The sequence below is a fragment of the Micromys minutus genome (genome assembly GCF_963924665.1).
Source record: "Micromys minutus genome assembly, chromosome: 29".
NCBI classification, from domain to species: domain Eukaryota; kingdom Metazoa; phylum Chordata; class Mammalia; order Rodentia; family Muridae; genus Micromys; species Micromys minutus.
The window spans coordinates 32,097,598-32,125,337 of record NC_137964.1 but is presented as its reverse complement, the minus strand read 5'-3'; the positions used below and the strand labels follow the sequence as shown (position 1 = coordinate 32,125,337).

At 44.4% G+C, this 27,740-nt stretch overlaps 1 protein-coding gene across 2 annotated transcripts in view; it reads right to left on the bottom strand.

The window, feature by feature from the left end:
* The window catches only part of BICDL1 (BICD family like cargo adaptor 1), a gene marked incomplete at both ends in the record, with an annotated part of 74,513 nt that extends 47,621 nt beyond the window's left edge, over window positions 1-26,892 (bottom strand). For both annotated transcript variants that reach the window (XM_080941380.1, XM_080941381.1), the window contains 2 exons: window positions 20,062-20,277; window positions 26,464-26,892. In XM_080941380.1, the coding sequence (XP_080797506.1) occupies window positions 20,062-20,277; window positions 26,464-26,892 (645 nt within the window). The remainder of the gene's footprint in view (window positions 1-20,061; window positions 20,278-26,463) is intronic.
* Between the last annotated feature and the right edge of the window lie 848 nt (window positions 26,893-27,740).

Below are 27,740 nucleotides of genomic sequence, written 5' to 3'. Positions count from 1 at the left end.
AAGAGAAGCGTCTCCTTCTGTAAAAGGAGCCTTCAGTGTAACTGCAGGTAAGCTCAAGTCCTGGGTGTGGAGGCTGAAGCTCGAGGCTGAAACGGGAGTCACCATATCACCAGACTTTGTGCAAGAAAGAGAGTGTTTACTATTCTACCTCAGAGTTCTGCTCACAGAGACCAGAGCTCTGTAACCTTGAGGGCTCCAAACTCCTGTAAAGAAGGATCCTCCTCCTGGCCCACAGTCTACATCTACCCACCCTTCAGAAAGCACAGGCAGACACACCCATCAGCTCCTCTCTGGGTGGGTCTCACCCCTTCGAGAAAGGGCTGAGCTTTCTTCTCCCGTGCTAGCATTGAAAACAGCCTATGTCCCCTTCCTGGTTTTAGTTCTGTTCACTGAGCAATTAGCTACGATTCCAGAGCTGTGCTCTGTTCCTGTTGTTGAAAAGATACAGCTAATAATACAATATTGTTTATTTGAAATTGCCTAAGAGGGTAGATTAAGTATTCTTTTCTCACACCCACAACACAATAGCTAAATGTGATGATGAATGTGCTAATTAATTTGATGGTGGTAATCATTTTATAATGTACACATATTAATTTCGTTTTTATTTCTCAATTATTTTCCATATAGCTTGGGAAAAAACTCAAATTAGTGGGTATTGGCTTTAACAACAAAATAACTCTGGGGTAATAAAGAAAACACTGGCTTATAAAAGTTCTTTGTAAACTAATACTATGCACTTCGAATCTCCAAGAGAGAGGCAGAATATTAAAGGTTTTCTGGATTTATTCAACCATAGACCCTCTTTTACTTTGAGACAATAGGTTTTGACTGATGTTAATAAAGGGCACTCTTTGAAAAGAGGTGCAATAAACACCCGAACATTCTGAAAAGATCCATCTTTTTATGCATAATTCATCGACAGAAACCAAGTTAAAATGAAAAGGAACATTTATTTTAATAATCACACTCAGTCTGTGTTCTATAGAATGAAACCAAAGGAGCTTGTCCAACCTACTGAAATTAAAATAGGGTGCTAACCCTCAGGAAAATTTATAGTTACACAATCCCCAGCACACAACAGAACAATGCCTCGGGCTTCATGGTACATACTGTGTGTACCCATGGTGATCTGTTCTTATTTGTACTTTGTTTTGTGATGAGGAGTCATGTGACCCAGGCTAGTCTCCAACTTGCTACCCAGCGATGGATGACTTTTTTCTTAGTAACTTTTCCATCGCTGTGATAGCATACCACAACCAAGACAACTTATACCTTTTAATTTGGTTTCCTGCCTCAGAGGGTCAGAGTTCATGACGGTGGAGCAAGGGGACAGCTGAAGGCTCAGATCTTGGTCCACAACCATGAGATGGAGAGGTGCACTGTGAATGGGGTCTTTTAAAATGTCACAGGCCACCTCAGTGACACAGCTCCTACATCAAGGTCTCATTTCCTAATCATTCCTAAGCAGTTCCACCAACTGCAGACTAAGACTGCAAATACTTGAGCCTAGGGGGAGCGTTCTCATTCAAAACCACCACTACCCTGAACTCCTTCCTCATCCTCGGCTTCAGCACCTAAGACCTGGGATATGGGCATGTGCCACTTGTGGTAGGGATCTTAACATTGTATCTTTGAACAATTCAGAGAGGGTTAAAAACAGAGAGGGGGAGAGGAAGGAAGAAAGAAAAAAGAAAGAAAAAGATTGAAACCTGCTCCTAGGGTTCTCACCAGTGATGGTTATTTCATTGCCTGTAGGTCCCCTGAAGATGGATCAGGGAGAAAAAGTATGAACTACACTTACATTCTGACTGATGGTAGCTTACTTGTCCTATTTTCACTGTTACTGTACTGAGGCTGTTCTTTTCAACTGTCCTTCAAACCTATTCCATTGCTTAGACTGCATTTGCTCTAACTAGTGAAGCATCTCTAACCAAATGCCAAAGTGCTACCATGCTTGTCTCTGGGTTTTGTAACATTGGATGACTTTGACCATGAATCTCACACAACAAAAACAAAAGGCTATGCCATTAAAATTATGTGTAGCACCATTTAATTAATTACTGAGCACTAATGTTATAAATCCATGAATGTTGATTATTTAATTAGGACATCAGCCACGTTGAAATTTCTATCGGCTTTCTCAGTCATCACGTTTTGTAATTTCTGAGTCCATGACAATCTGTCTGGCACTGCAGACAGAAAGGAGTCTTCAGGATGGTGTCTCCCTCCAGCCCTGACACTTTCACAGTTAGCATGGTTAGAGCAGTAACTGTCTGAAGTTACAGGGCTTAGGGACAGTGTGCAGCTCTAGCATTCCTGACGGGTGTGCAAGCTCCTGTCTTTTGTTTTATGATCCCTATTTCTTCAGATGAGTCAAGTATGCAATTTCAAACTCTCCAAAACTGCAACAAACACAGTTATCAACCAGCAGGGCCAAAATAAACCAAGATTCATCTAGCACCATTTCCTGGTGCTAGAATGCTTCCTAGAGAGTGAGCGTTGGGTGTAACGTGCCCTGACTTTAACAAGGTTCAAGGGTTTTGCTCCCGTTCCCCATGACCTCCTGAGCTACTGAGGTAAAGCCAAGGCTTGTCTGAGAGGGTCCAGTGATGTGGTAGAAGTCTAACCAGGAACTGAAGGCTAATCTACTTTGTTCCTTCCTGAGGAAGAACAAAGGTACTTTCATATCAGCTGCTGATTCTAAGTTAGGCAAGAACAGCTGTCTCCAATTCTGAGTTCACATTAGAATAGTAACACTCGTCCTTGGATACACTTACTTATCAACTCTTTTAGAAACCCTTGGTGCCTAGAACTTCTCTCAGGGAAGACCTCCTGCCTCTCTCAGTGGGACCCAGGTATTACCATTTGTCTCAACAGCTGCTCAGGTGCTGTTGCTGAGCAACCAAAGATGAGAGTATCGACTTCAGTGACTTTGATAAGACAGGGATTAGGAAGGATACCTTTCCTATCTTGCCCCCTTCCCCAAATTCAAACAACAGAAACACAGATACAAACAATAATCTGAAGTCTCTAAGAGTTAGGCATGAAAACAGATGTCTGCAATTATCCATAGTCTCTATTGCAACTAAGATTATTAACTCCAGTGAGCTGGAATGCACACCTCTAAGACTTCGAAGCCCATGCAATTTCTATTATATTCACTGCTGTTTACACCACCTGCTGTTAATTGAGCAACTACGATGGGACCAACGTTTGACATTTCCACTTAGTCTTCACATGACTTTAGAGGCAGGTCTGTCTTACAGACAGGGCATAAACAGGCAGAAGGGGTGGAGATGTACTCAGTGACACAGTGCTTGCCTAACTCACAAGGCCCAGGCTCCATCTCCAAGCTCATGTTCTTACTGCTTTTGGCTGTTTGGCTTTGAGTCAGACTGTTATTCTGCAGTCCTGGTTGCCGGGAACTTGCAGTGATTCCCCTGCCTCTGCAAACCCCCACCCCAAGTCTGGGATCATGGGCACACTACACTATACCAGACAGCTTGCATGTATTCCCAGTGTGTCCAGTTTATAAGTTCCATTTGTTTGGTTTTTTTAGGTATGGTTGCTCTGTATGCATGTATGCCTGCATGCCAAAGGAGGGCATCAGATTCTTTTACAGATGGTTTGTGAGCCACCATGTTGTTGCTGGAGTCTGAATTCAGGATTTCTGCAAGAGCAGCCAGCGCTCCACTGCCGCGCCATCTCTCCAGCCCCATTGCGTCTAATTTATAAGTCATGGATCCTAAGGGATAAATAGTTGCTATGTTACTCACAAAGTACTGGGAACCAATGATCTAGTCACTGGTGAAGGAATTTAGCAGGAATGAGTACATACAAAAGAGAACAAGTCTGAATTCTGTGGTACATAAACAGTTCAGTAAACGGACACATGTGCTACGTACCTGAACCACAGAACTATGTGATACATGCTTAACCTCAAGCCTAGTTCTGGTATTCACCCAACTTTCAGAAAAGATGTTCAGCCCTCTATAGGACATGCCTTCAGAGCACATCCTGACCACATAAATCCCAGGAGCAAATTAGATAGATACAATGTACAAGCAAAAGATATGGTGTCTCTGAAATCCTAGTGCATGGAAGGCTGAGCCGGGGAACTGCTGAGTTCAAGACCAACCTGGGCTACATAGTAAGTTCCAGGTCAGCCCAGACTATCAAAGACCCTGTCTCAAATATAAAACACACAAACAAACAAAACCCAAAGGCTTCATGAAGGAAGTGACAACTGAGCTTGGCCTAACGGGTGTAGGGAAATCACAGCAAGCGGCAATGGGAGGGGCAGTGCCAGATGGAAAGCACCAGCCTTCACAGGAAACAGGCTAATTCGGTTGACACACGGGCACAAGTAGACTGCTGGTAAAAGGCAGAGGTGGAAATGAATGTCCAGTCCAGATGGCACGGGGCCTTCCTGGGTGTGCAAAGGGGACCACCCCCTGGCACTAGGACCTGCTCATCAGAGGTTCCAGACAGGTTTTCCACAGTAGGAAGGGCAAAGGGCAGAACATCAGGATGGCGAGAAGGGAGAGGAGGGGCAGACACTCGAATTCTTTGGTTCTGATGGGAGGGGAGGCTCACCTGGAATCACCATCCTTGCCTTCTTCAGGGTTCCTGCTTTTCTCACTTTCTCTGACTTTGAGGGTTTTCCATTTCCCATTTACAGTTACAAGTGTGTATGTGTTTGTGTGTGTACACTTGAAGGGGGGGCAATGAGGGAGCCTGCACGGGTCCAGGCCCTCTGCATGTGTTAGGGTTGTGCCGCCTGTTCTTGTAGGACTTCGAAGAGTCTGCTTCTGGGATCCTCTTCCTCCTGTTTGGTTGATTCATTCCGCCTTAATGAGGGGTGTGCCTGGTCTTACTGCAGCTTGCTGTCTTATATTTGGTTGATACCCCTAGAAGTCCTATCCTCTTCTGAAGGGAAAAGGAGTGGAGGATCTGGGAGAGGGATGAAGTTGGGGTGAGGTGCTAGGAGGAGAGGAGTGAGGAGTGGTGTTAACCTGTAACAGCAGCTCTCAGATTCAGAGATCTCTGAGTTTAAGTCCAGCCTTGTCTACAGTGAGTTTCAGGCCAGCTGGGGCTACACAATGAAAACCCTTTCTCTCACACAGTGTGGGACGAAGCACTAACCACAAGCTCAAAATCCCCAAATCAAGCAACGCAAAGTTTCCAGTTAGACACAGACTGTGCCTTCAAATGCCCAAAACCCTGCTTGAGAAGAAACGTAACCATTTGGTACTGCATGGCAAGTAAGATTTGGATGCAGGCTTTACTGTCTTGATAAACCACCTGATAGAAGGGACTGGAAAGAGGGCTCACAGGTCAAGAGCACTTACTACTCTCGTGGAGGACTGGATCCAGTTCCTGACACTACCAAGACAGTCTATGACTGCCGACAGTTCCTGTTCTAGAGATTCTGACACACTGACTGGTATGTGGGTTAAGCACACACATGCCATACACAAACTTACACGGCAAGCATGCACACGCATAACAGACTTATAAAATAACTTTATAGAAAGTATCCCCAATTTCCCCTACCTTTAAGGTAATGTCAAGGCTAATGGTTAGATCTCATGTTCAGCCTTAGCACAGGAGGTGCAAAGTTAGTTTGTGTGGATCATGAGCTGGACACCAGACTGCATGTCTCATTCATATTAACATGTTAGTTTTGTTTCTGAATCATACATTGCAATTCAGGTTTTAAGTGATGGGTTATGTCAAGCTAATACATCATTTCTTAAATTCCGATAACATTACACACAGAACCTGTATCTGCCAGTGTTGATGTCAATGGAAGCACTTACGCTACAGCATCTGACATCACAATTACGTGTTACACACTCTGAACCTTATCAGAACAGTGTCATAGAAAGAGAAATCACTGGTATCCATAGCAACATCAGCTGACTGGGACAATGTAAAAAGCTGTAACCTAGGAACTGATGACTAGAGGTGTGTAGGGGGAATTCAGATTCTGAACATGCAGCCAAAATGCAACTAATCACATAGGGCAATGTGGGACTGACTTATTTGTAGAAAGCTGGAGAATAGCAGCCTCATGCAACCCTGGTTCTACGATGCCTAGCTGTAACTGGGAAAAGCGGGTAACCCTCCACTCCTGATGTCACTGATGGTATGCATGGAAAGTACCTCATGTATTCTGATCACCGTGGAAAATAAATTTGGTCAGGCTACCTACGAAAAAGCTATCACTGTTCCAAAGGGGGAATATTTTCTATATGCAAAGAAGGAAACATCACAAGGTGTCTGTCCACCCCCACCACCCCATTCACAACATACCACATCCTGTGAGTTTTCCCCAAGAACTTTCTTTTTCAGAGATCACACACATAGACCGAGAGGTTCAGAGAGCAAGGAGCCAGCCAGTTCAGCCTCCTCATTTGACTAACACAGAAATGGAGATGCAGAATCAGAACAGTCACACAGGCTAAAAAAACCCAGTTCTTCTGGTTTCCAAGTCAATACTTTCCTTTAAAATACAGTGTTATTTTCCCTTTAGGCTAAAGAGAATACTTTACCAAAATGCGAATTAAATTTCCATTATGCAAAGCCACTGAAATCAGTGTTTGGGAACTGGAGAGATGGTTCAGCAGTTAAGAGCACTGGCTGCTCTTCCAGAGGATCTGGGTTCAACTCCTAGCACTTGCTTGGCAGCTCACAACTGTCTGTAACTCCAGTTCCAGGAGATCCAACACCCTCACAGATATGAAAGCAGGCAAAACCACCAAAGTACATAAAATCAAATAAATTGTTGGGGGAAAAGCTTGGAAAAAAGGGGGGAAAAAAATCAATGTTTATTGGTTCTAAGAGTCACCTTACTTAACCATGAATGTATTTGCCTTATCATAAAGCAATCTGAAAACACCCTAGGCAGGGGTAGGTTGGGTTGGCATAAGGATCAATTTCAAAGCAATTTCTCTCATCAGAGATATTATCTGATATAAAAAGACTAAGTTTCCCTATTTGAGATAAAATGGGGGAAACCCCCCAATTTAAAAAACAAAACAAAACACCACAGGGTTGGGCTTTAGCTCAGTGGTAGAGGACTTGCCTAGCAAATACAAGGAAGGCCCTGGGTTCAGTCCTCAGCTCCAAAGGGGGGAAAAGCAAAATAAGGACAACAACAACAACAGCAGCAGCAGCAACAACAACAAACCACACAACACAACACAGCAACAACAAATCCTGCAATTCTGTTACAACCACTGGTGCCTTGGGATGCCACCTAATCATACCCACTTAACTGCAGAGAAGCCCAAGTCCAGGATCTCCCCCAGCCCTTCTCCTGGGCACAAAGCTGGCCTGTACACCCCAGCTCCCGCAGGAACTAAATGTGCCCCTGTTCCTGAGCTCTGAACACCCAAACAATAAAAGCAGGATGCCCAATTTCCATGTATAATCCAGAGACATCTTCTAGGCTTTCCCCCTCTGCTGCGTATTGGAGAACATAGTTACAGGACAGATGTCTAGAGGGTTGAATTGTTACCTGAATTGTACGCTGTACCCCAGAGGATGCCCGACAACTACTCAGGGGTTATATGCTGCAGCAATGACAAAGCCGCACACACTGAATACAATCCCTGTCTTTTCTTTTTCTCCTTAATTCATATTATTTATTCCCAAAGAGGTGGCTTATTTTACCTATATAGTCAACAGAGCCCCACTGGAAGAGCAAAAGACTAGGACTACAGACTTCTGCAAGTCATTTAGCTTCTCTGAGGCTGCTTCCTTTACTAGCAATGGGTTAGTGACTCACAAGCCATAGTTATCAGCTGAAAAAACTATCCATTTCTCTCAAATACATTACTATATAGAATCTCAGTATATAAAAAAGAAAATGCTCAGGGTGAAATTGAAATGGGGAGAAGAGCATCAGATACCTTCAGGTATCCTCATAGTGCTTACTGAGCATTCCTGGAGATCAGGAGCTCCTGAGCACCACTAATTTAAGCAGTGGTTTTCTTAATTATATGGTAGAAAGTAGAGTAAATCTGATGAGATGTTCCAACAAACAGAACAGGCAAAGCAATCTTATCCTAACACAGAATAATTGAAAATTAACACACTTAAATTTTTAACTGCAATAAAAACAGATCTTCTAACAATTTAAAATCTAAGGATAAGAACAGTGGTGGTCTTAATAGTGATCCTTGTGGATTTAAGTTTGATTTTAAATATTTAATGCAATTTAAATAAGTAGAGATGCAACTGTTTTTCCCACAGCCTACCTACAAAATCCTCCCTAGTTAACAGAGATGGTGGGATAGGCTATGGCCAGCGTCTCCCCGAAGGCAAGGTCAGTGGCGCACAGCTGAGCTCTTCATGTGTGCATGGGTCTCAGAGGCCATGATGTCCGTTTTTGTAATGTTTTCAAAGCATTCAAACACCTAAAAAGTACAAGAGTGTCAGATGCTCTAAACTGTGCTGTAGCTCTGTGTTACTGTCCCAGACTCAAAAGACAAACCGCAGAGAGGGGATCCGTATGCCAAAAAAACCCCAAAGCACCTGTTTTTCTAATAATTGCATTTATTCACTAAAGACACTTTATTTTTCAATGTGCCAAGTATTTTATGACTGGCACCAATGGCCTGGTGGCACGGATAACAAACGGCAGCACACAGTTTGCTGTCAGTGTCACTAAATTCTCTCCCTGCAAACCTAGTGCCATTCAAACCTAAATGCCAGGGGCAAAGAGGTCGCAGGCTCCACCTCACGGCAGCCCAGGCAGGCGTTTAACTAGTTTCCCATTTCCGATCAATCGACTACATTTCTTACAGGACAATCCACATTGAAATCCACATTTCAATTTCAAAAAGATAAAACGCTAGTTTATGATGTAAAATCTAGCAACACTATGCTCTAGCCATATAAAAATCTAGGCTTAATATGCCAAAAGCTAGGCTCTTAAAAAAAAAAAAAGAGTCAGAGCTATATACAGCTATAGTCAATAAAACCAACTTGGAACGCTCAGCTCAGGCATGACTCTCCCAGGTAAATAGTTAAGAGCAGGCTCCCACAGCTAAGACAACACTTACCAATGGAAACACCCATATGCTGAAAGACTATGACATACTACCTGATGCATAACTTACTAATTAGCAACAGCATCCATCTAGAAATGCTGGACTGACTTCACAGATAAATGCTGCTTTATGCAAACCTGTTCTCGCCCAGCTGACGTAGTTATCACTTTCTGATCCTTCTAGAACACCTTTGATATAATAGACAGAAATTGTTAAAATCAAACCTGAGTCTCTAAAGCTAAGGCAATACAAAGCAGTATCAACCAACAAGTATCAACTAAAAGGTAGAGATACACATGAAGAGGTGTTTCTTTCTTACTGACTCCCCATCCCTGAAGAGATCCAAAAGCCAATTTCAAACCAGCTGCTACCTGGTAAGCCAGGTGAGGCTTTGAGTAATTGTCAAAATCCCAGTGATCCTCTTGATTCCTTTCATCCCAGGAGACCAGAGCAGAGGCATTCAAAAGGAATGTCCCTTTGAAATTTAAATTACTATTATTTAGACAGGCTAATTAACATATTTACTTAGCGAATGTGCTGCATAAGGATAGAACCCAGGACTCCAGGCAAGCTAGGCTAACACTTGATCTTTGCTACACCCCAGACCTAGTCAAGTTTGTCTTTCCAAATTCTTACATGGGCAGGGGGACTGGAAGCTGGCTGAAAATGGTCATGATTTCCTACACCACAAAAAAACAACCCAAAACCAAACCAAACCAAACCCCCAAAAAACTGCTAATGCAACAGGTGTTTGCTGTTGTTTTTCTTATCTTAAAACAGGGTCTCACTGGGTAGCCCTGGCTTAGCCAGAACTCCCTATGTAGACCAGACTGGCCTTGAACTTACAAGAGACCCACCTGCCTTCTGAGTGTTGGTATTAAAGGCAAGTAATACACCCCAGCTTTAAAAGATCTGAAGTCTGTTCAGCCATCAACAACACTTTTGATGAGCAGCTGCTGTTAACTGGAAAATGTTCCAAGAACAAGGCCAGCTATGTATGCATCACCCAACGCAGAATGACTCCTACAACAGCCAGGGTGTTAAAGACCAAAACCCTGAGAAAGGGACCTACTAAAGAGTTGTTTCAGGGAATGTACCGGAAGCTGCTAACCTCAAATCAACTGTTTGTTTTTCAGAGAAAAATTAAGTCTTTTTAGGAAAGATCAGTTTTGCTAGTGTGCCAAGTACATTTGTTCTGTAGGAGTGGAACAGCAAAAACTGACCAAGGGAGGCCTCTTCCAACAGGCAGGAAACAGACAAAGTGCCTGCTTGCATCAGCTTCCTCCTCATACCTCACATCTCACAGATAATAACTCACTGGAGTGCTTGTTCTCTGTAGGGGTGGGGGAACTAGGGGCAATGAAGTAAGAGTAGGTAGGGCAGTGAGAACTGAACATAGGAAGTCCTGTGAGCAGACTGTGGTGTACTCTGCCTGTCTGTCTGCTTTGTGCTGCTGTGATAACACACTGCCACCCAAAGCAACGGGGAGGAAAGAGTTTATTTGGCTTACAGCTGTAGTCCATCATGAAGGGAAGTCAGGGCAGGAACTCAAAACAGGAACTGAAGAGAAGACCATGGAGGACACCACTTACTTGGCTAGCTCAGGCTTGTTTTGTACAACTTAGAAGCACCTGCCTAGGGATAGCACCACCCACAGTGGGCTGGCCTCTCCCCCTATCAATCTTGATTCATCAACACTGCGTATAGGCCAGTTTTAAATCTACCCTGGGTTTAATCCAGAAAATATATAAAAATAAAAATCTATAAAACTTGAGAAATGTGAAGCCATTCCACCCTTGCTAGTTACAGCACAGTGCCCTTAAAGAACACCCTTCAGGTGCTGAGTCCTCAGACACAGATTTCATACTGTCTGGCTTCACCTGAACTGCCCACAGTGGGTCTTCATTTCAATCACTCCATGACCATCTTTAGACAATTCCTCTACGTCCCTCTAGTCCAAAAGGAAGGTGGCCCTTTTTGGCTTCAAGCAACCTTTGGAAACAGCCCTTCTGTATACTGTCCCGAATATAGCTTTGAACTCTGGCACAGTTAGATCTGCTCATAGCCAGAGCAACCAGGTGCACGACCGGTCCTGGGTGTGAGAAATTGGGGAGGCACCTGTATGGTTACAGTGAGAAGAAACAAACAACTTATAGGGTGTGCCCTGGGAAAATGAGCAAGATGCAGAACAAAGGAGAAGGGAAAAAGTTATTTTAAGGTGAATTCTTGGGAGTTTTACTCTAGGAAGAAGCCATCAGGGCTTGCACAGGAAGGAACTGCACAACCTCATTGAGGCAGCTGTCCCCAGGTCAGTGCTGCTGCCTCCTGCAAACCACAGACCCCCGTGGGCTGTAAGAATGGTGAACAGAGCCTAGAGCTGCAGTGTCCTTTGTCCTTTGGCCCACAGTGCATACTCCAGAGAGGATGCAGGACAGCACACATCCAAACCAAAGCAAGGGCCCAGCCTCCCACAGGACAAGAGCATTTTTGGGGAAAGCTAGACTGTTCACTTCCCGTATTCATCGACAAGATGAGAAGGCTACAAGGCACTAGCCCAGCGAGCTACTGACCTACAGAGCAGGAGGCACACCACTGTTCAACTGAGGGCCTACGGGCTTCGAACCAATGCCACCGTTTGTCCCTCTTCCCAGCTGCAGCAGCTTTAGATACTTCAGTCTCCCGAGTACCTTCGAGGACTGCCCTATCTTTTTAAGCAACCATGTCACCACCATCTTCTGCTGACCATTGGGTTTCAAATATATACTGTGTGAGTATGAAATGGCTCATATAGTCTATCTATAGGGGTTAGACTTCAGAAAAGTGTAAGTCTAAACATGATATTTACAACCTATGTAAAATTATTTAACAGCAACCAACAGCCTCTTACTGACTATCCGTCCTGACGGACACTTGCTTACACAACAGCCAAGTAAACAGAGATGGTCCTGTTTTCCAAGGACACTATTCCTCTGGCTCTTCCATGGATGCTGCCCCTCTCTTCAGATGTCCTCTCAGATACAACCTCTGACTGAACTGGATGCTGAATTAAACAAGACCCCAGCACCAAAAAGAACCCCTTCACTTTTATTCAGGAGAATTGAATGTAGGTAAGTCCTCAGAGGGGAAAAATGAGATTGGTGGACTTAGAACTTTCCCAAGGAATTAAGTATTCTAGGTATCTCCTCACTGGCCACTAGTTCCTCAGTTGTCCGGTGTTAGAGGTTTGGGTCTTTAGTGAACCCCCCCCCCAAGAAAATGGCATTACCAAGAATATCTCCCTCAGACAGCACCAACTAGGGCCCAGTAAGTGTGTTATTGACAAAAACAAAAGAACCCCAAAATGTTAATCAAAAAGAGGATTGTGTCCTCTTTTAAAGCCCAAATACCATTTCCCAAATACCATCTCATCAGAATATCAACTTATTTGGAGAAAGGTCTTTATAAATGTAGACAAATTTCACTTTATGTGTATGGGTTTTTGTCTAAATGTACGCCTGTACACCACTTGCATGTCTGGTACCAGAACTGGAGTTGCCGATGGATGGGAGAGGCCATGCAAGTGCTAGGAATCAAACCTGGGTCCTGTTCAAGAACAGCAAGTGCTCTTAACCCCAAACCATCCCTGCAGCCCCCTTTATAAAAGTGAACAAACTAAAATGGGGTCCTAAGTCGGTGTGACTGGTAGTCTTATGTAGGGGAGCAGATCTCAAAACAGAGGTGAGCTGGGCAGAATGAAGAATGCCAGAGGCAGAGAAAGGATCTCTGTGAGTTCAAAGCCAGCCTGGTCCGTATGGTAGGTTCCAGGACAGCTAGAGCTACCTATACAGTGAGACCCACAAAACAGAACTATACCAACAAGTACAGGGAGGCACCATCTGTCAGCCAAGAAGACAGGCCGAAACATCCTCTGGTCGGAAGAACTGACCCTGGCCACACCCTGACTGACCTGGGAGCCAACGGGCCTGTGGCATGCCGTCATGTCAGCCACAGCAAGCAAGTCAGAGTTCTACATCTAACATCTTTAAAAGCTGGGTGTGGTGGCACATACCTTTGACATCAGCATTCCTCTGGAGGCAAAAGCAGGTGGATCTCTGTGATTTCAAGACAAGCCTGGCCTACTCAGAAGAGACCCTGTCTTAAAAACAAAACAGAAAGCTCTCCTCCATCTTGTTTTCAACTTTTAGATGCCAAAAAGGAAAACGAATTTCTATCTCCTATCATACAAAACATTTATTATGGGTAGATTAAATTCAAACATTAAAATGTGTTTATGTTTTTATTAGAATATGGCGGGAACAGCTTTTTAATCTAGAGAACAGGATTAATCAAAACACGAAAGAAAAACCATTTAGGAAATGATAGTCATATTTGACTTTAAATACCTGGTGCGGGCTGGATGGCTCAGCAATTAAAGGCATATTCTGTTGTTCAGAGGACACGAGTTCAATTCCTAGCACCCACAATGAGCAGCTGAACCCCAGCTCCATCTCCAGAGGGGTTCATCCTCCTCCCTCCACAGGCATTGATTAAAATCTGTTTTTAAAAGCCTACACACTTCTTTTTAGTACAAGACCCCTTAAAACAAAACTATCAGAACACACAACGTTAAAACCAAACAACCCCCCCCTTTTTTGCCAATAGAGTATATACAGAAAGCAAACAAGTAATCAACAAGAAAGACAAAGTAATCCATGAAATGGAATTAAAACCATGACATTTTCATTCCTCACACAAGGGATTAGTAGGAATGTTTAAAATCTGATGGTGCAGACGGAACCACATTCACTGACTCCCACACTGCTCATCTGTAAGAACTCGAATCTGGACCAAGGCTTTCAAGAATTTGGCAGGGCTGGGGAGATTGCTCAGTGGTTAAGAGCACTGACTGCTCTTCCAGAGGTCCTAAGTTCAATTCCCAGCAACCACGTGGTGGCTCACAACCATCTACAATGGAATCCTATGCTCTCTTCTGGTGTGTCTGAAGACAGCAACAATGTACTAACATACATAATAAAATAAATAAATAAATCTTTAAAAAAGAATTTGATAATGTCAATAAAGCTGAGATGGGTCTACATTCAGATGCAGTAACTCCTTTTAGTAGAGTTATCTGCAGAGAAATTCAATGTATGTGCATATAAAGAAAAGATGCAGAAATATTCACCACAGAAAAAACTGATTAGAAAGCTGATACTAAAAAGCAAATAGCAGTGAGAGATAGATGTAAAAATAGTATTTTAATATTTTCTTTGACACACAAATAAAAAAAATTTTTTGTATTTCAAACAGGTAGATGTGAGAGGCCCTGGTTCTAACCTCAGTACTGCAAAAGGGACATATACACACACACCCATAAGTAAATCTCAACCGAATAAAGCGAAGTGTTCAGATTTGAGCAGGTGGAGGATGAGAGGGAAGGTATTACTACACAGTCCAAAGCCCTTTAGGCCCTGGTATTGTGAGCATGCGCCTCCACATCTGGCTTTGAAATGTTACAATGTTTTAAATGCTGGACTTGTACTTTTCTCTGCAGTTTTCTGTATCATTGTAATAGTTTGTTAAGTTTTTAAGTAGGTAAAGGAAACGTCTATGCCATAATCCCATTCAAATAGTCACTCTCACTTCGGTCCTGTGGAGAGCTGAGATCCTGGGTGGGGCCCAGTACATAAAATGGGTCTAGACCCAGCCTGTTGGTCTAAGGCAGCCACACTCATGAGAGAGAAAGGGAATGATGTAATTGATATATTATGTATAAAAAAGCAGGCAAGTGTTTAAAGTGATGACCTAATCATTTTCTCCAAACTCTAGAGCTATGCATTTGAGGAAGGAAAAACTCGGGATTCCCCAAGCAATTTTAAATCTTATTCTCCAGAAGAAATCAATCGGTTTTTCCATTCTTTGGTCAACAGGTGCTCAAGCCTGTCACTCATGTTTCAACCTGTGTATGAGCAGTGTTTAATATAAATGTGAAAATGCCTTATTTTACCTCTGACTAAAGTTATCAACGCCACTGAGGTTCACTTGAAAATTATATCTTACTGCAAGTGCTTCTGAAGACGGGAAAGGCGGGAAAGGCTACACGGCGGCCTGCCATTACTGCTGTCACTGTTATTAGAAACCAGGCTCTTTCCACATCCTTCAAAGCACTGCCCTGGCTTTCAGCTGGTAAGTGAGCTGTGGGGGACATTCCATGATCCCTCAACAAAGTCCTGATACAGACTCATCCAAAGAGCAGAATTCACATCTTTGCTGTTGCTATCTAGGAGAGATGCTCTAGCCACAGACACTATGTAGCAGGATTTCCGACAGTCCTCCAAAGAGCACTGACCTGTCTCTCCTCTCCTGAACCATAAGCCCCACTGTACTCTTTCTGCTGTGGATAGTAAGATCAGAGTATCTAGCCGGTCCTATTAAACCAGTGGTTCTCAGCCTTCCTAATGCTGTGATCCTTTAATACAGCTCCTCAAGCTGTGGTGACCCTAACCAAAAATTACGTTTTTGCTACTCCATAACAGTAATTTTGCTAGTTATTCATAGTAATATAAATATCTGTGCTTTTCTGGTGATCTTGGGCAACTCCTGGAAAGGGTCAATCAACTCCTAAAGGGGTTATGACCCACAGGTTGAGAACCACTGTATCAAACTGTATCTGCTTAGATATCTCAGCCTGAGTTACTTGTTTGTTTGTTTGTTTGTTTTTAAGACAGACTCTTAGTAACTAGGAGAGAACTCAGGGGAATATTTTGTTCAAATGACCAAATAAATCGAAGGTAACTCCAGCATCTGAATCAATGCCCAGCGGATACATAGTACCACTGCATAAGGTACAACCAATTCCTACCTCACTTTTAATTCTGAGCATCAATCTAACCACTAGATATTGTAGGAATGGTAAAATGAAAACAAAACAACATGATGGGGCAGGCTTAGAATCCTAGTTAAGAGGCTGAGGTGGGAAGATCCCAAGTTCAAAACTAGCCTGAGTTACATAGGGAGACTTCTGTATTTCAACAACACAATCCCCACCAGTTATGGACCAAAGTGAGAAACTCTTATGAACTTATAAAATAATATGTATCTAACAACTTTTTTTTAAAACTTTGTTTGTTTGGTTGGTTTTTGAGACAGGGTTTCTCTGTGTAGTCCTGGCTATCCTGGAACTCACTCTGTAGACCAGGCTGGTCTCAAACGTGGAGATCTGTTGCCTGAGTCTCCAAGTGCTGAGATTAAGGGGGGCATTACCACACCTGAGATGGTTTTACTTTTTTTTATACTTCATATTCTTCCACTCTTAAGACACCGAAGTTTGAGCAGACGCAGAAGCCCCACCCACATGAGGACATGGCAATGAGAATGGCTGCCATTTATCATACACTCCCCACACTAGATAGACACTGTGGCTTGAACCTTACACACACTTATTCGTCACATGACCCTGCTAATACCAACATAGTTGTTTCCATTCTATAACGAAGGGCACTGAAGGCAAAAAAAATTTCCTACACTCAACCACCTAGTAAATGCCAGAGTTGGTGTTTGGCCCCAGGGCTGTCTGGCTCCAAAGCCTGTGATCTTAATTGCTGCCTTACAAGTCTGGAATGGAGGGTACGGAAAATCTCATCAGTCCCGAATTGAAAGAAACTTAATCAAGTCATGTATCTTTCTTCCCTGAAGTTTTCCCAGATGTAAAATGAGAGCGGTATCAATTCCTTTCCTCATAGTAATGAGGTGCTAGAAGCCCATGGGATATACACTGGCAACACTCCATTTCAGCTAAGAAGGATCTGTGTACACACAAAACAGGGCCATGAACATTCATAGCAGCTTTACTCATACTAACCAAGAACAGACATGGCAAATGTGCATCAGCTTGTGAATGGGTAAACAAACTACCACATGTGACAATGGGCTGTTTCTCCGTCACAGCATGGGGTGAGTACTGATACATGCTTTGACATGGATGAACCTGGCAATACAACACTAAGTAAAAGGAGTCACACACAAACTGCCACTTACAGAATTTCACCGCATCAAGAGTGTGAAGCAAGAGAAAGCACAGAGTTCAGGGTGGAGTGAGAGTGGCCAGGGGGTGAGACATGGGGCTTCTGAATTATAGCGGTTACATGTCTTTTGGAAAGGTGAAACGTTCTCTAAATAGGCAGTAGTAATGGCTGCATAACTGTAATCAATAAAAACCACCCAACTGCACACATTTAGAGGGCAACATGTATGTATATGAATTACACATATGTATTACCTAAATGCAGCTGTTTTATTAATTGGTAAGAACAACCTCGGAGACTATGGCAGCCAAAGCAAATACACTGAAATATGTTGAAGAAATTCTATTTTTGACACTAGATATTTATTACATGGTTATAAAAAGACATGGTGGCACATGTCTTTAGTGTCAGAACTGGGGAGGCAGAGGCAAGCGTATCACTGACTTCAAGGCCAGCTTGGTCTACAGAGAGAATCCCAGGACATCTATGGCTACACAGAGAAGCCCTGTCTTGGGGGAAAAAAGCAATCATGCAAACTTCATTACCCACATTTATTGCAAAAAACAAAAACATCCCCCCCAACAATACAACAATAACAACAAAAAACCTCCTGGGCTTCTACCACTCCGGTGGCTGCTATCTTGTCCTATGAGAATTGAATTCCCTTCCAAGTACTTAGTTCTTCAGGCTCCTGGACACCAGTTAATAAAACAATAATAAAATGCAATCTAAACTTGCTGCTGATGAAAACCTCAGGGACTTGTCCTGCTTCCAAGCAGAAAGTAGAGGAAGCCACAAAACCACCAGGGCGTACATTCTGTGCCAAGAGAGGATAACAAGAATGTAGATCTAGTGGAAATATCTGAAGTACATCATCAGGACTCCTACAGTGAGATCAGACGACAGGACAACTCTGTAGATGCCGCTGTAGTAAACAATCTGCACCTGCATGTGCAGGTCAATAAAGCACAGAGTTTCTCCTCCGTTCCCTCTTACCAGAGCACTGCTTCTCAACCTTTCTAAGACTTTTAAATACGGTTCCTCTTGCTGTGGTGACCCCAACCACAAAGTTAATTTCCTCCATACTTCATGATGTAAATATTTGTGTCTTAGGTAGTCCCTGTGAAAGGGCGTTGGACCTCAGAGCAGTCATAACCCACAGGGTTGAGAACCACAGTAATAGAAAGTAAACACAGGGCTACCTGGCGAGCAGGGCAAGCACTCTACCACTGAGCTACATCCACAGCCCACATTTCAACAGTACGTGTCTGCAGCACAAATCTTAGCTTCACTTTAAAGTTAAGGAAACCGAGGCATGGACAACGAACTGAGTCAACTCCAAGTTCTGCGCCATGGTACCTTAGCGTCTATGTTTTGACTTCCTCCAAAGTCACCTCCTGCTCACCGGCCTCTCACCAGATCACGTGATGGAGAGGTTGAGTCTGCATCTGTCACAAGAACTTGGCCTAAGAAATTTCAATTTCCCTTTGGTTGCTCTTTTTTTTTTTTTTAAATTTGGAATTCCATTACATAAATTTCATTTGAAATACTTGCTCAGGATTATATTAAATGTTTTTAAACAAATAAAGCAATCTGGCCAGACTTCTCTGGTTAATCTTTCATGAATAATGAATGAAAGACTCAAAAACCTATAAAATTTTTACAAGGATAGAGACTCCCTTCCAGTTACTAAAAAGGGTTTCAGAGCTGATCCAGAAATGCTGCTATGAAGCCGGCACTCGAAATGCCTTCTGGACTATGGATACTCTTGCTAAAGGCCAATCCAACAGTGACAGAAAGAGAAAGGTGATTTCCATGCCATCAGGGAAGCTTCTTGGCCCTCCCTACCTCTGTATCCTCACCGTTCTCAGACTTGCTGGAATTTCTCTTTAAGCGGCTACTTTTCAAGCTACCAGGCCTCGTCTCTTTCTCTTTTTCCTCTCTCCCCACTCATGGTCTTCAGCTCAAACTTTAGAAGTCAGGAAGATACTCACACCTGTCCCACAATCCCAAAGAAAAGCAAGCAACTATGATATAATCAGCAAATACCATTCGAGCAGTCAACTATCTCCTTAGTGAAAGATCTGGGGATTACCACAGCTGCCTTTAGCCTGTCTCCAAGACCACAGAAGGGATTAGGAGTGGGTCAAGAGGCCACAGTTTTCCTAGTAGCTAAAGAACAGCTAGTACTGGTTTTAACCTACAAGAAAGATTGAGGTGCAATAAATAGTAAACCCGGGTCTTTTGTGTTTGTTTGTTTGTTTGAGACAGGAATTCTCTGTGTAGCCCTGGCTATCCTAGAACTTGCTCTGTAGACCAGGCTAGCCTCCAACCTAGAGATCTACCTGCCTCTGCCTCCCAAATACTGGGATTAAAGATGTGTACCACTACCACCTGGCTTTACCAGGTCTTAACTGATTTTTTTAAATGTGAATTTATAGACCACTCTCATATTTATTTAAAAGAAATGCACTTTAAATTAGATTTCCACTCACTTAACTTTCAAGCACCTCCGTTGATTAGTCTTGACCTTAATTACATTTCTGACACTATTGTATAAACGTGTAAGAATTCGTGTTTACTTGATGTGGGGATAAAACTTATAGGCCCTCCTTTCACGATGTACACTCATTTTCCCAAGCTGTTCAGCTAAAGGCAGCACCTTTAAGTATTGAATTAATGAGTTAACAAATGATGACAGACTTTCTCTGGTACAGATCTTTAAGGCTCTAAGGAGTACAGGCATCACTGAGTGCAGATGAGAACAGGCCCGGGTCAAGAGACCTCGTCTTACAGAAGGCCTAGTCACGGGCCTGTTTATCACCTGGGCTCCAGACTCAAAAGCTGTAGTTCAATTCCCTCATCTATATGATCAAAGGAAAACACCGATCAAGTTCTACTGGGGATCAGAATGGCTTCAACCACATATAAACTATCAACATAGAGAAACGGTTTCTCTTTTACTATTTTATAATTAAATCCTTGTGACTCACCCTGCTGAGTTGATCCAATAGCCTTTGGTTCTGTTCCGACAGTTCCTGGACAGCTCGTGTTTTCTCTCGATCTGCTTCCCGAAGATGGACCTGCTGCCTCTCCAGCTCATCTTGTAGCTGCTTGACGTCAGTCTCCAGCTCAGACACCCGTCCTTCCCACTCTCCTTCTCGGTTCTCAAATCGCCTTCTCAGTTCATGCTTCTCTTGTTCTAAGTGCTGGGGGGGGGGGGAGGATTAAAAATGTGAAAATCCCTAGCCTTTTTATTCTGTTCCATTTTCACACTTTTTTTTTCCAGACAGGGAACACAACAAAACACCCTACCACACAGGGCATGGTGCCCAATTCACAGTTACAAAAATATTCTTCTAGAACACAGGACTTGTCTCACAAAGGAAACATCATTCCTATTGGAAACACTTTAATTTTTTTTTTTTTAATTCTCTCTGGGCAGAACTTGGTTCTAGACTTGGGGACTCATTTAAAATTTAACAAGTCATCTTTTGACTCAACTACTAAACTGAACCTAACAGCCAAAATACTTGGTATTTTTTAAAAAGAGGCCTCTCCTGGAGCCATCTTTTATGCTAGATGGTTACAAGCTGTGAAACGACAAGTTCAGGGTCAAGTGCCTGGTGCTGGATGTGGCAAAGTGTTGGATTCCCCGGGACTGGAGCTACAGATGGTTACCAGGGGCCATGTGGGTGCTGGGAACCAAGTCCAGGTTCTCAGGAAGTACCGGTTCTCCACTAAACCCTTTCTGCAGCCCAGTCGGGCCTACTTTAAATCATGCATTAGGAGTAGGCCCCATGTGTCTATTTCTGCCTCGTCCACCCATTCCCAAGTGGTTACTGAGGCAGAGAAACTTTACTAGAGACACTGGTAATGAACCAAACAGACATGGTCTTTGTCTTCATGGGCTTCTATGCTAGTGGGGGACGATAATAAAATGGCTTGTGACAGACAAGGTGAAGATGTTCTGAAGTAACAACTCAATCAAAAAGGAGTCCTTTGGCTTGAAGGAAACAAGCACACCTTTCCATTTGTGTGAGGTAAGTGTGGATTCAGTATGTCCAATACCAAGCAGTGTGTCTAATACCAAAGCGATACTTTAGTCTGGTTAAAATAACAATTCTCAACTTTTGGTGAGCTTAGCAAAGTTCTAGTCTAACTATTCAAAACGCACCGACTTAAACCCCGTGCGTGGTGATTCGTGCTGTAATCCAATAAGGGGAAAGCTCAGGCAGGACAACCACGGGAGGAGGCCACCCCAGGCTGCAGAGAGATCCTGTCTCAAAACAGAAATACTGACTTGGATCCCACTTCCTAAGGCCGAGATTCAGTTAGGGCTGGAGTAAGGCTATTTTGACACCTTAAAATAAGCTTACTAGTGTTATTAGTGTCTTTCTTCAGAGTGCTTGGTCATCTCCCTTTGGGAAAACATGTTCTTTAATGTTCTTATCTTTCAACGAATGTTTTTGGGATGTTTCATTGAGGGAAACCTCAAATGTCAGCTTACTGTCACATAGAGAACCAGCCCTGCTCTGTCAAACCTGAGTCGAGCTTGAATGACAAGATTACCTCATTTCATCCTGTCATCTTATTCCTCTTACTTTGCTGAGTGACTAGTAAATATCTCTAATTTACTCCCCCAAGATGAAAACGCATGCTTGAGAAGACTTGCCAAAGTTTAAAAACAACCCAAAATTTAAATTCTGAACATCAGCGAAGGCAGTGCTCTCAAAAACGTTCAAACTGACCACATGGAGGGGCCAATCATTTGGTTACAGACCATCTAGTTCACGGGCTGGAGAAGCCACACAGCTTTCTAACGTAAACACTTTCAGTCCGGAGCATGTAGGAGAATCACAAGAACCTCCACTGACTGGCATGTAAACGGTGCGTCCTATGCTATCCTGATACCGAAGAACTTTCCAAACCGAGAATGTTCTAGTCACTTTAGAAATTTCATAAAGATAGAAGGTAGAAATAAGAGCTGATTGCAACCGTAAAACTGTCAAACTTAGTTTTACCCAACATGAAAACAACTGAGCAGAAGGCAGAAGCCAGAACTCAGTAACCACAGTGTTACTGAGAGGCCAGATAAATTAGGCGTGCGCTCTGAAAGAACAGAGAGACTTAAAAATATTCAGCAAACAGCTGCTAGCGAACAGCCCATCTAAGCAACTGAAACAGTCCAATCCACTTGGAGGGCGGGGTTGAGACAGGTGGTGTTGGTTGATCTAATCTGTCCTTATATTTAACTGGAGATACACACTCCCCAGTTCAGGTGTCCCAAGCCTTTGATAAAGGGCAGGCAAGAGTCTGACCTTTTGGACAGAATTCAACCTTTTGGTCTACTCTTAAGAAATTTCTCCTAGAATTATATTTTCATTTAAGGTTTAAATTAACCAGTAGAGACTAGGGATAATTTCCACATAGATAGGTCTCTATCTGCCCGTGCATTCTTATTTTCCAGGATTATACCGTACTTTGAAAATTAACACCAAACTTATCAAGAAAACTCTTAAGAGGAGCCTAAGACATAAAAGCTAAATGCAATATGGGATTCTGGAACAGAAGAAAAGACATTTGGTACAGACTTTGGAAATGTAAGGACTTTATTAATTGTGGCACATGTTAATGTAAAATGTTGGCAGAAAGTTGAGCCTGGATGTAGAAAATATAGATACTCTATTGTGATTCCAATCTTTCTCTAAATATAAAATCAGCCATTACCAAAAAAAAAAAAAAAAAAAAAAAAAAAAAAGAATGAACCAATCACCTTTTAAAACAAACAAAAACTGGCGTTACTAGTCAAAATAAACTAGATCCACTTGTTGAAATGGGTTTGTGCAAAAGTAAGTAGTAACGCCACCCTCCTAAGTCCGGACCATGGCTCATGAAAACCACCAGAGGAAAACTCTCTCTCTAGAGCACCAAGCACTGAGTGTACATCAGGCCTCCTGGGCCTTTCTCCAAGTCTGGTAGTGACTCCCAGAAACTCATCTCCATCTCCTCCATTCCCTACTGGAAAAAAGTGATCTGTGCAGGAATCTCCAGAGAACAAATGGATGTAAGTGCAAGTTAGTAAGGAGCTGGAGACATGCTTTTTCAGATAATAAGAGCTAATTATAAAAATTGAAGAGACAACCAAAAATGTCTTTTCAACTAGCATATGAACAATATATTCTAGCCAACCCACAAACATCTCTATATATGTTAACCTTTAAACAATTAAAGACCATGAATATGCCTTTAATGAATCAAATGCTTTTACATTAAAAAAGTAAAATAAAATCCTAGGTGTGGCACACAGAACTAGAAAGATGCCCCTGAACAGTAAGCAGAAAAGATTTCTTTTTAAAGACATTTATTTTATATATGTGAGTATACCTGTCACCAAATTTAGACACACCAAAAGAGGGTATCGGATCCCATTACAGATGGTTGTGAGACGCCCTGTGGTTGCTGGGAATTGAACTCAGGGCCTCTGGAAGAACAGTCAGTGCTCTAACCACTGAGCAATCTTTCCAACCCAGAAAAGATCTTGAAGATTGATTATTTGTCATAAAATTACAAAAACTAAAATTTTGATGAGACTATAAAATCAGTCTCTGACACCACCACCAACACCACCACTAACCTTTTCTTTAAATTTTTAGATATGGGATCCCACCATGTTTCCCACAGTGGCTGGAATTAGAACACATGCGCCCTATGTGTTTAAGCTCCAAACCAATTTGTCAGAAAATGTGTTTAATGTCAATGTCTGACAGTTCTTGGAAAATAATAAATCCTTCTTATTAAAGTAGGACTAGTTTTCTACATCCAAGTGTTTAATTTAATTAATTTTCCAAGCAGAATACAGCTGCTACATTAAACTTTAGAAAGTATTTTGTCTCAACAGACATTATAATATCTAAGTTGCTCAAGAAACTATAGTAATGGAGGGGTGGTTAGAGAGATGGTTCTGAAGTTAAAATCACTAATAAATCATTAATTGTTCTTTCAGAGACTTGGGTTTGGTTCCCAGCTCCCATATGCTGGCTCACAACCATCTGTGACTCCTGTTCCAGATATGACCTTTGTCGGCACCAGGCATACATCTGGTACACATACATATACACAGGCAAACACTCATACACATACAAGTAAATAAACCTAAAAAGAATAAACTATGGGTTTAGGTATCAAGTGAAACAGACTGTAATAAATTAGTCTCAACTGTAGCAGTAGGAGAATTAACATGAGTAGACAGTATGTGCTTAGAGATGCTGTGATCCTCAGCAGCATCAAGTACAGCACCAGTTAACAAGCAGCTAGTGAATGTATTTTCGAGTGTACACAAAAAAGTTCTAGAGTCAGGTACACTGCACTCCTATGGTCCAGCTAGTTGGGGACTGAGGCAGGGGAATCTCTTAAGTACAGGAGTTCAAGGCCAACATGGGCAACACATTGAGACCCCATCTCAAAAGAAAATCATACTTTTCAAATATATACAGAGAAAACAGCGTAAATAAAGTAAACGTTTGTTTTTAAGCTGTGGTAGAGTACACACGACATCATAATCTACAGCCTCCACCACTTTCGCCATTTATAGGTCAGCAGTGTTGAGGATGACTCCGGGGCAACAAATCCCCCCAGTTTTAAAAGTTTAACACTGGTATTCACAAGAAGACCTGCACAAGGCTGAAGATCTTACATGATCGTATCTTAAATGATAGTTTAAGCAGGTTAGGCTATTTTAGTCTTACCCATGGAGTCAATTACAAAATGTCAAAGGTTGTTTATTTATCCCTTTACAGTAGAACCTTTTTGTTGCTGTGGAATTTTGAAATCCTCCCCTTACTGAAAGCGCCACATGGAAACCAGGATTTGTGTAACTGAACACCCTGAAATCTGTCACTCATCAAACTGATAGGATGCTCTTTTCAAGTTCACTGTTTCTCCACTCAAGTCCCTCACTGAAGGAATGTCAGATCTCCAGGACAAATCTCTGGGGTAGTACTCCTTTACAGTGTCCTGAAACTCAATCGGTTTGGAAAGAATAGGACACCCTTTTTACTTCCAGACCTCGACTTCAAGTGAAGATTAAACAAGTCAATTCATCAAATTCGCAGCGTTCTGTTGCGTTCTGGCTGTCTGGGCCCAGGCTTCACAGACAACTTTTCAAGCCAAGTATCAGGAGTCCATCAACTGGCAGGCCACTTGCGGGTTTCCTTTTTTCTTCTGATTTAACTGCCGATAGGTGACTAGACCACAGACAGGCATCAATCCCGGTGCAGAGGTGTTTCTTGACTCACACTCTGACCAAACCGAAGCAGTGAAGCAGAACCTGACCAGGGCTGGTTCCCGGCCTGGTCACATCTGTACTGTGATGTTCTCGTAATGAGAATGAGGAGAACTAGTCCAGGACAAACGGCAACGGTGCTAATGCAAGGGCGGAGGAGCCTGGGTGCTTGCACCGCAGAAGCGACTCTGCTCTCCTTTCTACTTTGGAAAATCTACTACCTTAGAACTTCCATCATCCTGTACCTGCCCCTCGGCACCCTCTGCTACCATCCAAACTTTCTGCTTAAGAGCAAAAACCCAGTAAACTTAGGATTATTTATTAGTTGGGGTCTGTGTGTGTAGGTCAGAGACATTACTAGTGCCATCCTCTCCTTTTCCCCCATGTGGGTTCTGGGGATCCAATTGGAGCGAGTGACCTTACCCACTGAATTATCTAGCCAGAAAACCACCCCTCCCATGCGAGGGGGGTGGTGTTTTTAATAGTGATTAAAATGGCTCTTAGATGCTAAGACCCAGGACACAGAAAACTACTACTGAAATACACATAGCTACTGAAGCCCAAACTAATCACATGTTGAGTCCTGCCTTCTCTGGTTTCTGCAATGGAACCACATTCCCTAATCCCTAAGCATTTGAAAGCTATATAAAGCTCCTTTCGAGACACTTGTTTCCCACAACTCTCTGCCAGGAAGTTAAGACAAGGGCATCCAGAGGCCTTAATGCCAGGACTAGAAAGCTCTGGGCTAACACCCTGATTAGAGATTAACTGCTTCCCCGAACACTTGAAGCATATTTTAAATGCTTCCCGATGTTCTCATTTCTGTATGCAGATATCGCCTCGGTGCTGTATAAATTAGTCATACTGTAAGCTCTATTTTAGACTCTGTGTACAGTACATATATAGAACGGCCCACAACGGTGGGAGACGTGCATGGACCCACATCTGAGCTGGGTGGGAAAGTCAGGTGGGTTCAACGAATGCTCTGATAATCATGGAAAACTATCCCTCCTGCCTCCCGTTCTCATGGTTTTCTTCCAGGTAGAACAGACACAGAATGGAGGATAGGCAGGCACCCAGCTCCCCACCCATGCCGCCGGAAGGTCCTCACCTCCAGCTTGTCCGTCAGCTCCTTGTGCATCTGCTCGTACTGCCGGCTCATGTCCTGGTTCCTCTCGAGCAGCGCCTTGCCTAGCCGGGCCGCCAACACCAGATCCTTCTCCTTCTGTCTGATCACCGACAGCAGTTCGGGATCCTGGGTAGGCGGCGGCGGTCCGTGCCCCTCAGCCGGAGACCCCGGCTCCGCCTGAGGATGCTCCCCGGGGTCGGACGGCCGCTCCCCGGCCGCCAGCAACGCCAGCTCCTCCTCTAAGGCCAGTTCCAGTTCCCCCGGACCCCCGGGGAAGGAGACGAGGGCGGCGGTGGCGGCGGGACTCCGGACTGCGTCCCCGGCCCCAGCCGGCAGCTCCATGCAGCAGGCGCTGTCCGGCTCGGCGGGTGCTGAAGCTCGGCCGGCCAAGCCCAGGCAGAAGGCGGACATGGCCCGCGCGCGCCGAGCCCGCAGCGGTGCGGCCCGGCCGGCGCGCGCCAGGCTGCAGGGGGGGAGGGGCCCCGCCGCGCCGCCCCGCGCTTCGCCTCGCCTCGCGCCGCGGCACGGCACGCGCCCCCCGGGTCCCCGCGAGCCCTGGGCGCGGCGCGCGCGGGCGGCCCGCCCCTCCCCCGCGCCGGCGGCACGCGCCCCCGCCCCCCGGGCTCAGCTGCCGGCGCGCGCCCGGGACGCGGACGAGGGGGTGGGCGAGAGCGGCGGAGGAAGGGGAGGGCGAGGGAAGGGGGGGCGCGGAGCCGGGGGAGGCGGGGGGAAAGGCTGCGCTGAGGGTCGCCGCCGCAGCCGGGGTTTCAGCCGCCCTGTTGCTGCCGCTGCTGCTGCCGCCGCCGCCGCCGGCCGGCCGGCGCCTCACGGGGAGGGCTGCGCACCGCTGTCGCTGCGACGCTCGTTGCTGTTGCTGCTGCCGTCGGCCGCTCCCTGCAGCCGCGCTCCATGTCCCCCGGCTCGGCAGCAGCAGCGGCGGCGGCGGCGGCTGCTGTTGGAGCCGAGGCGGCGGCTCGACATCGTTAGCCGCGCAGCCCCGGTAGCACTCCTCGCCTTCCCGGCCTCGCAGCTCACCGGCCCGACGAACCCGCCCTGCGCTTCCGGCCGCGCCCCTCTCCCCGCCCCTGGGCTGGCGCCTGACGCGCGCGGGCACCTGTTTGCCGCGCCCGCGCGGGATTCGCCGGCGCTCCGCTCGCCTCAGCCGCGCCCAGGTGGCGCCGGTGTAACCCCGACGTGGCCTCACGCGTCGCTAGGCGGATGCGCGCGCCGCCCGTGGGGACGCTTGGCGCGTCCCGTAA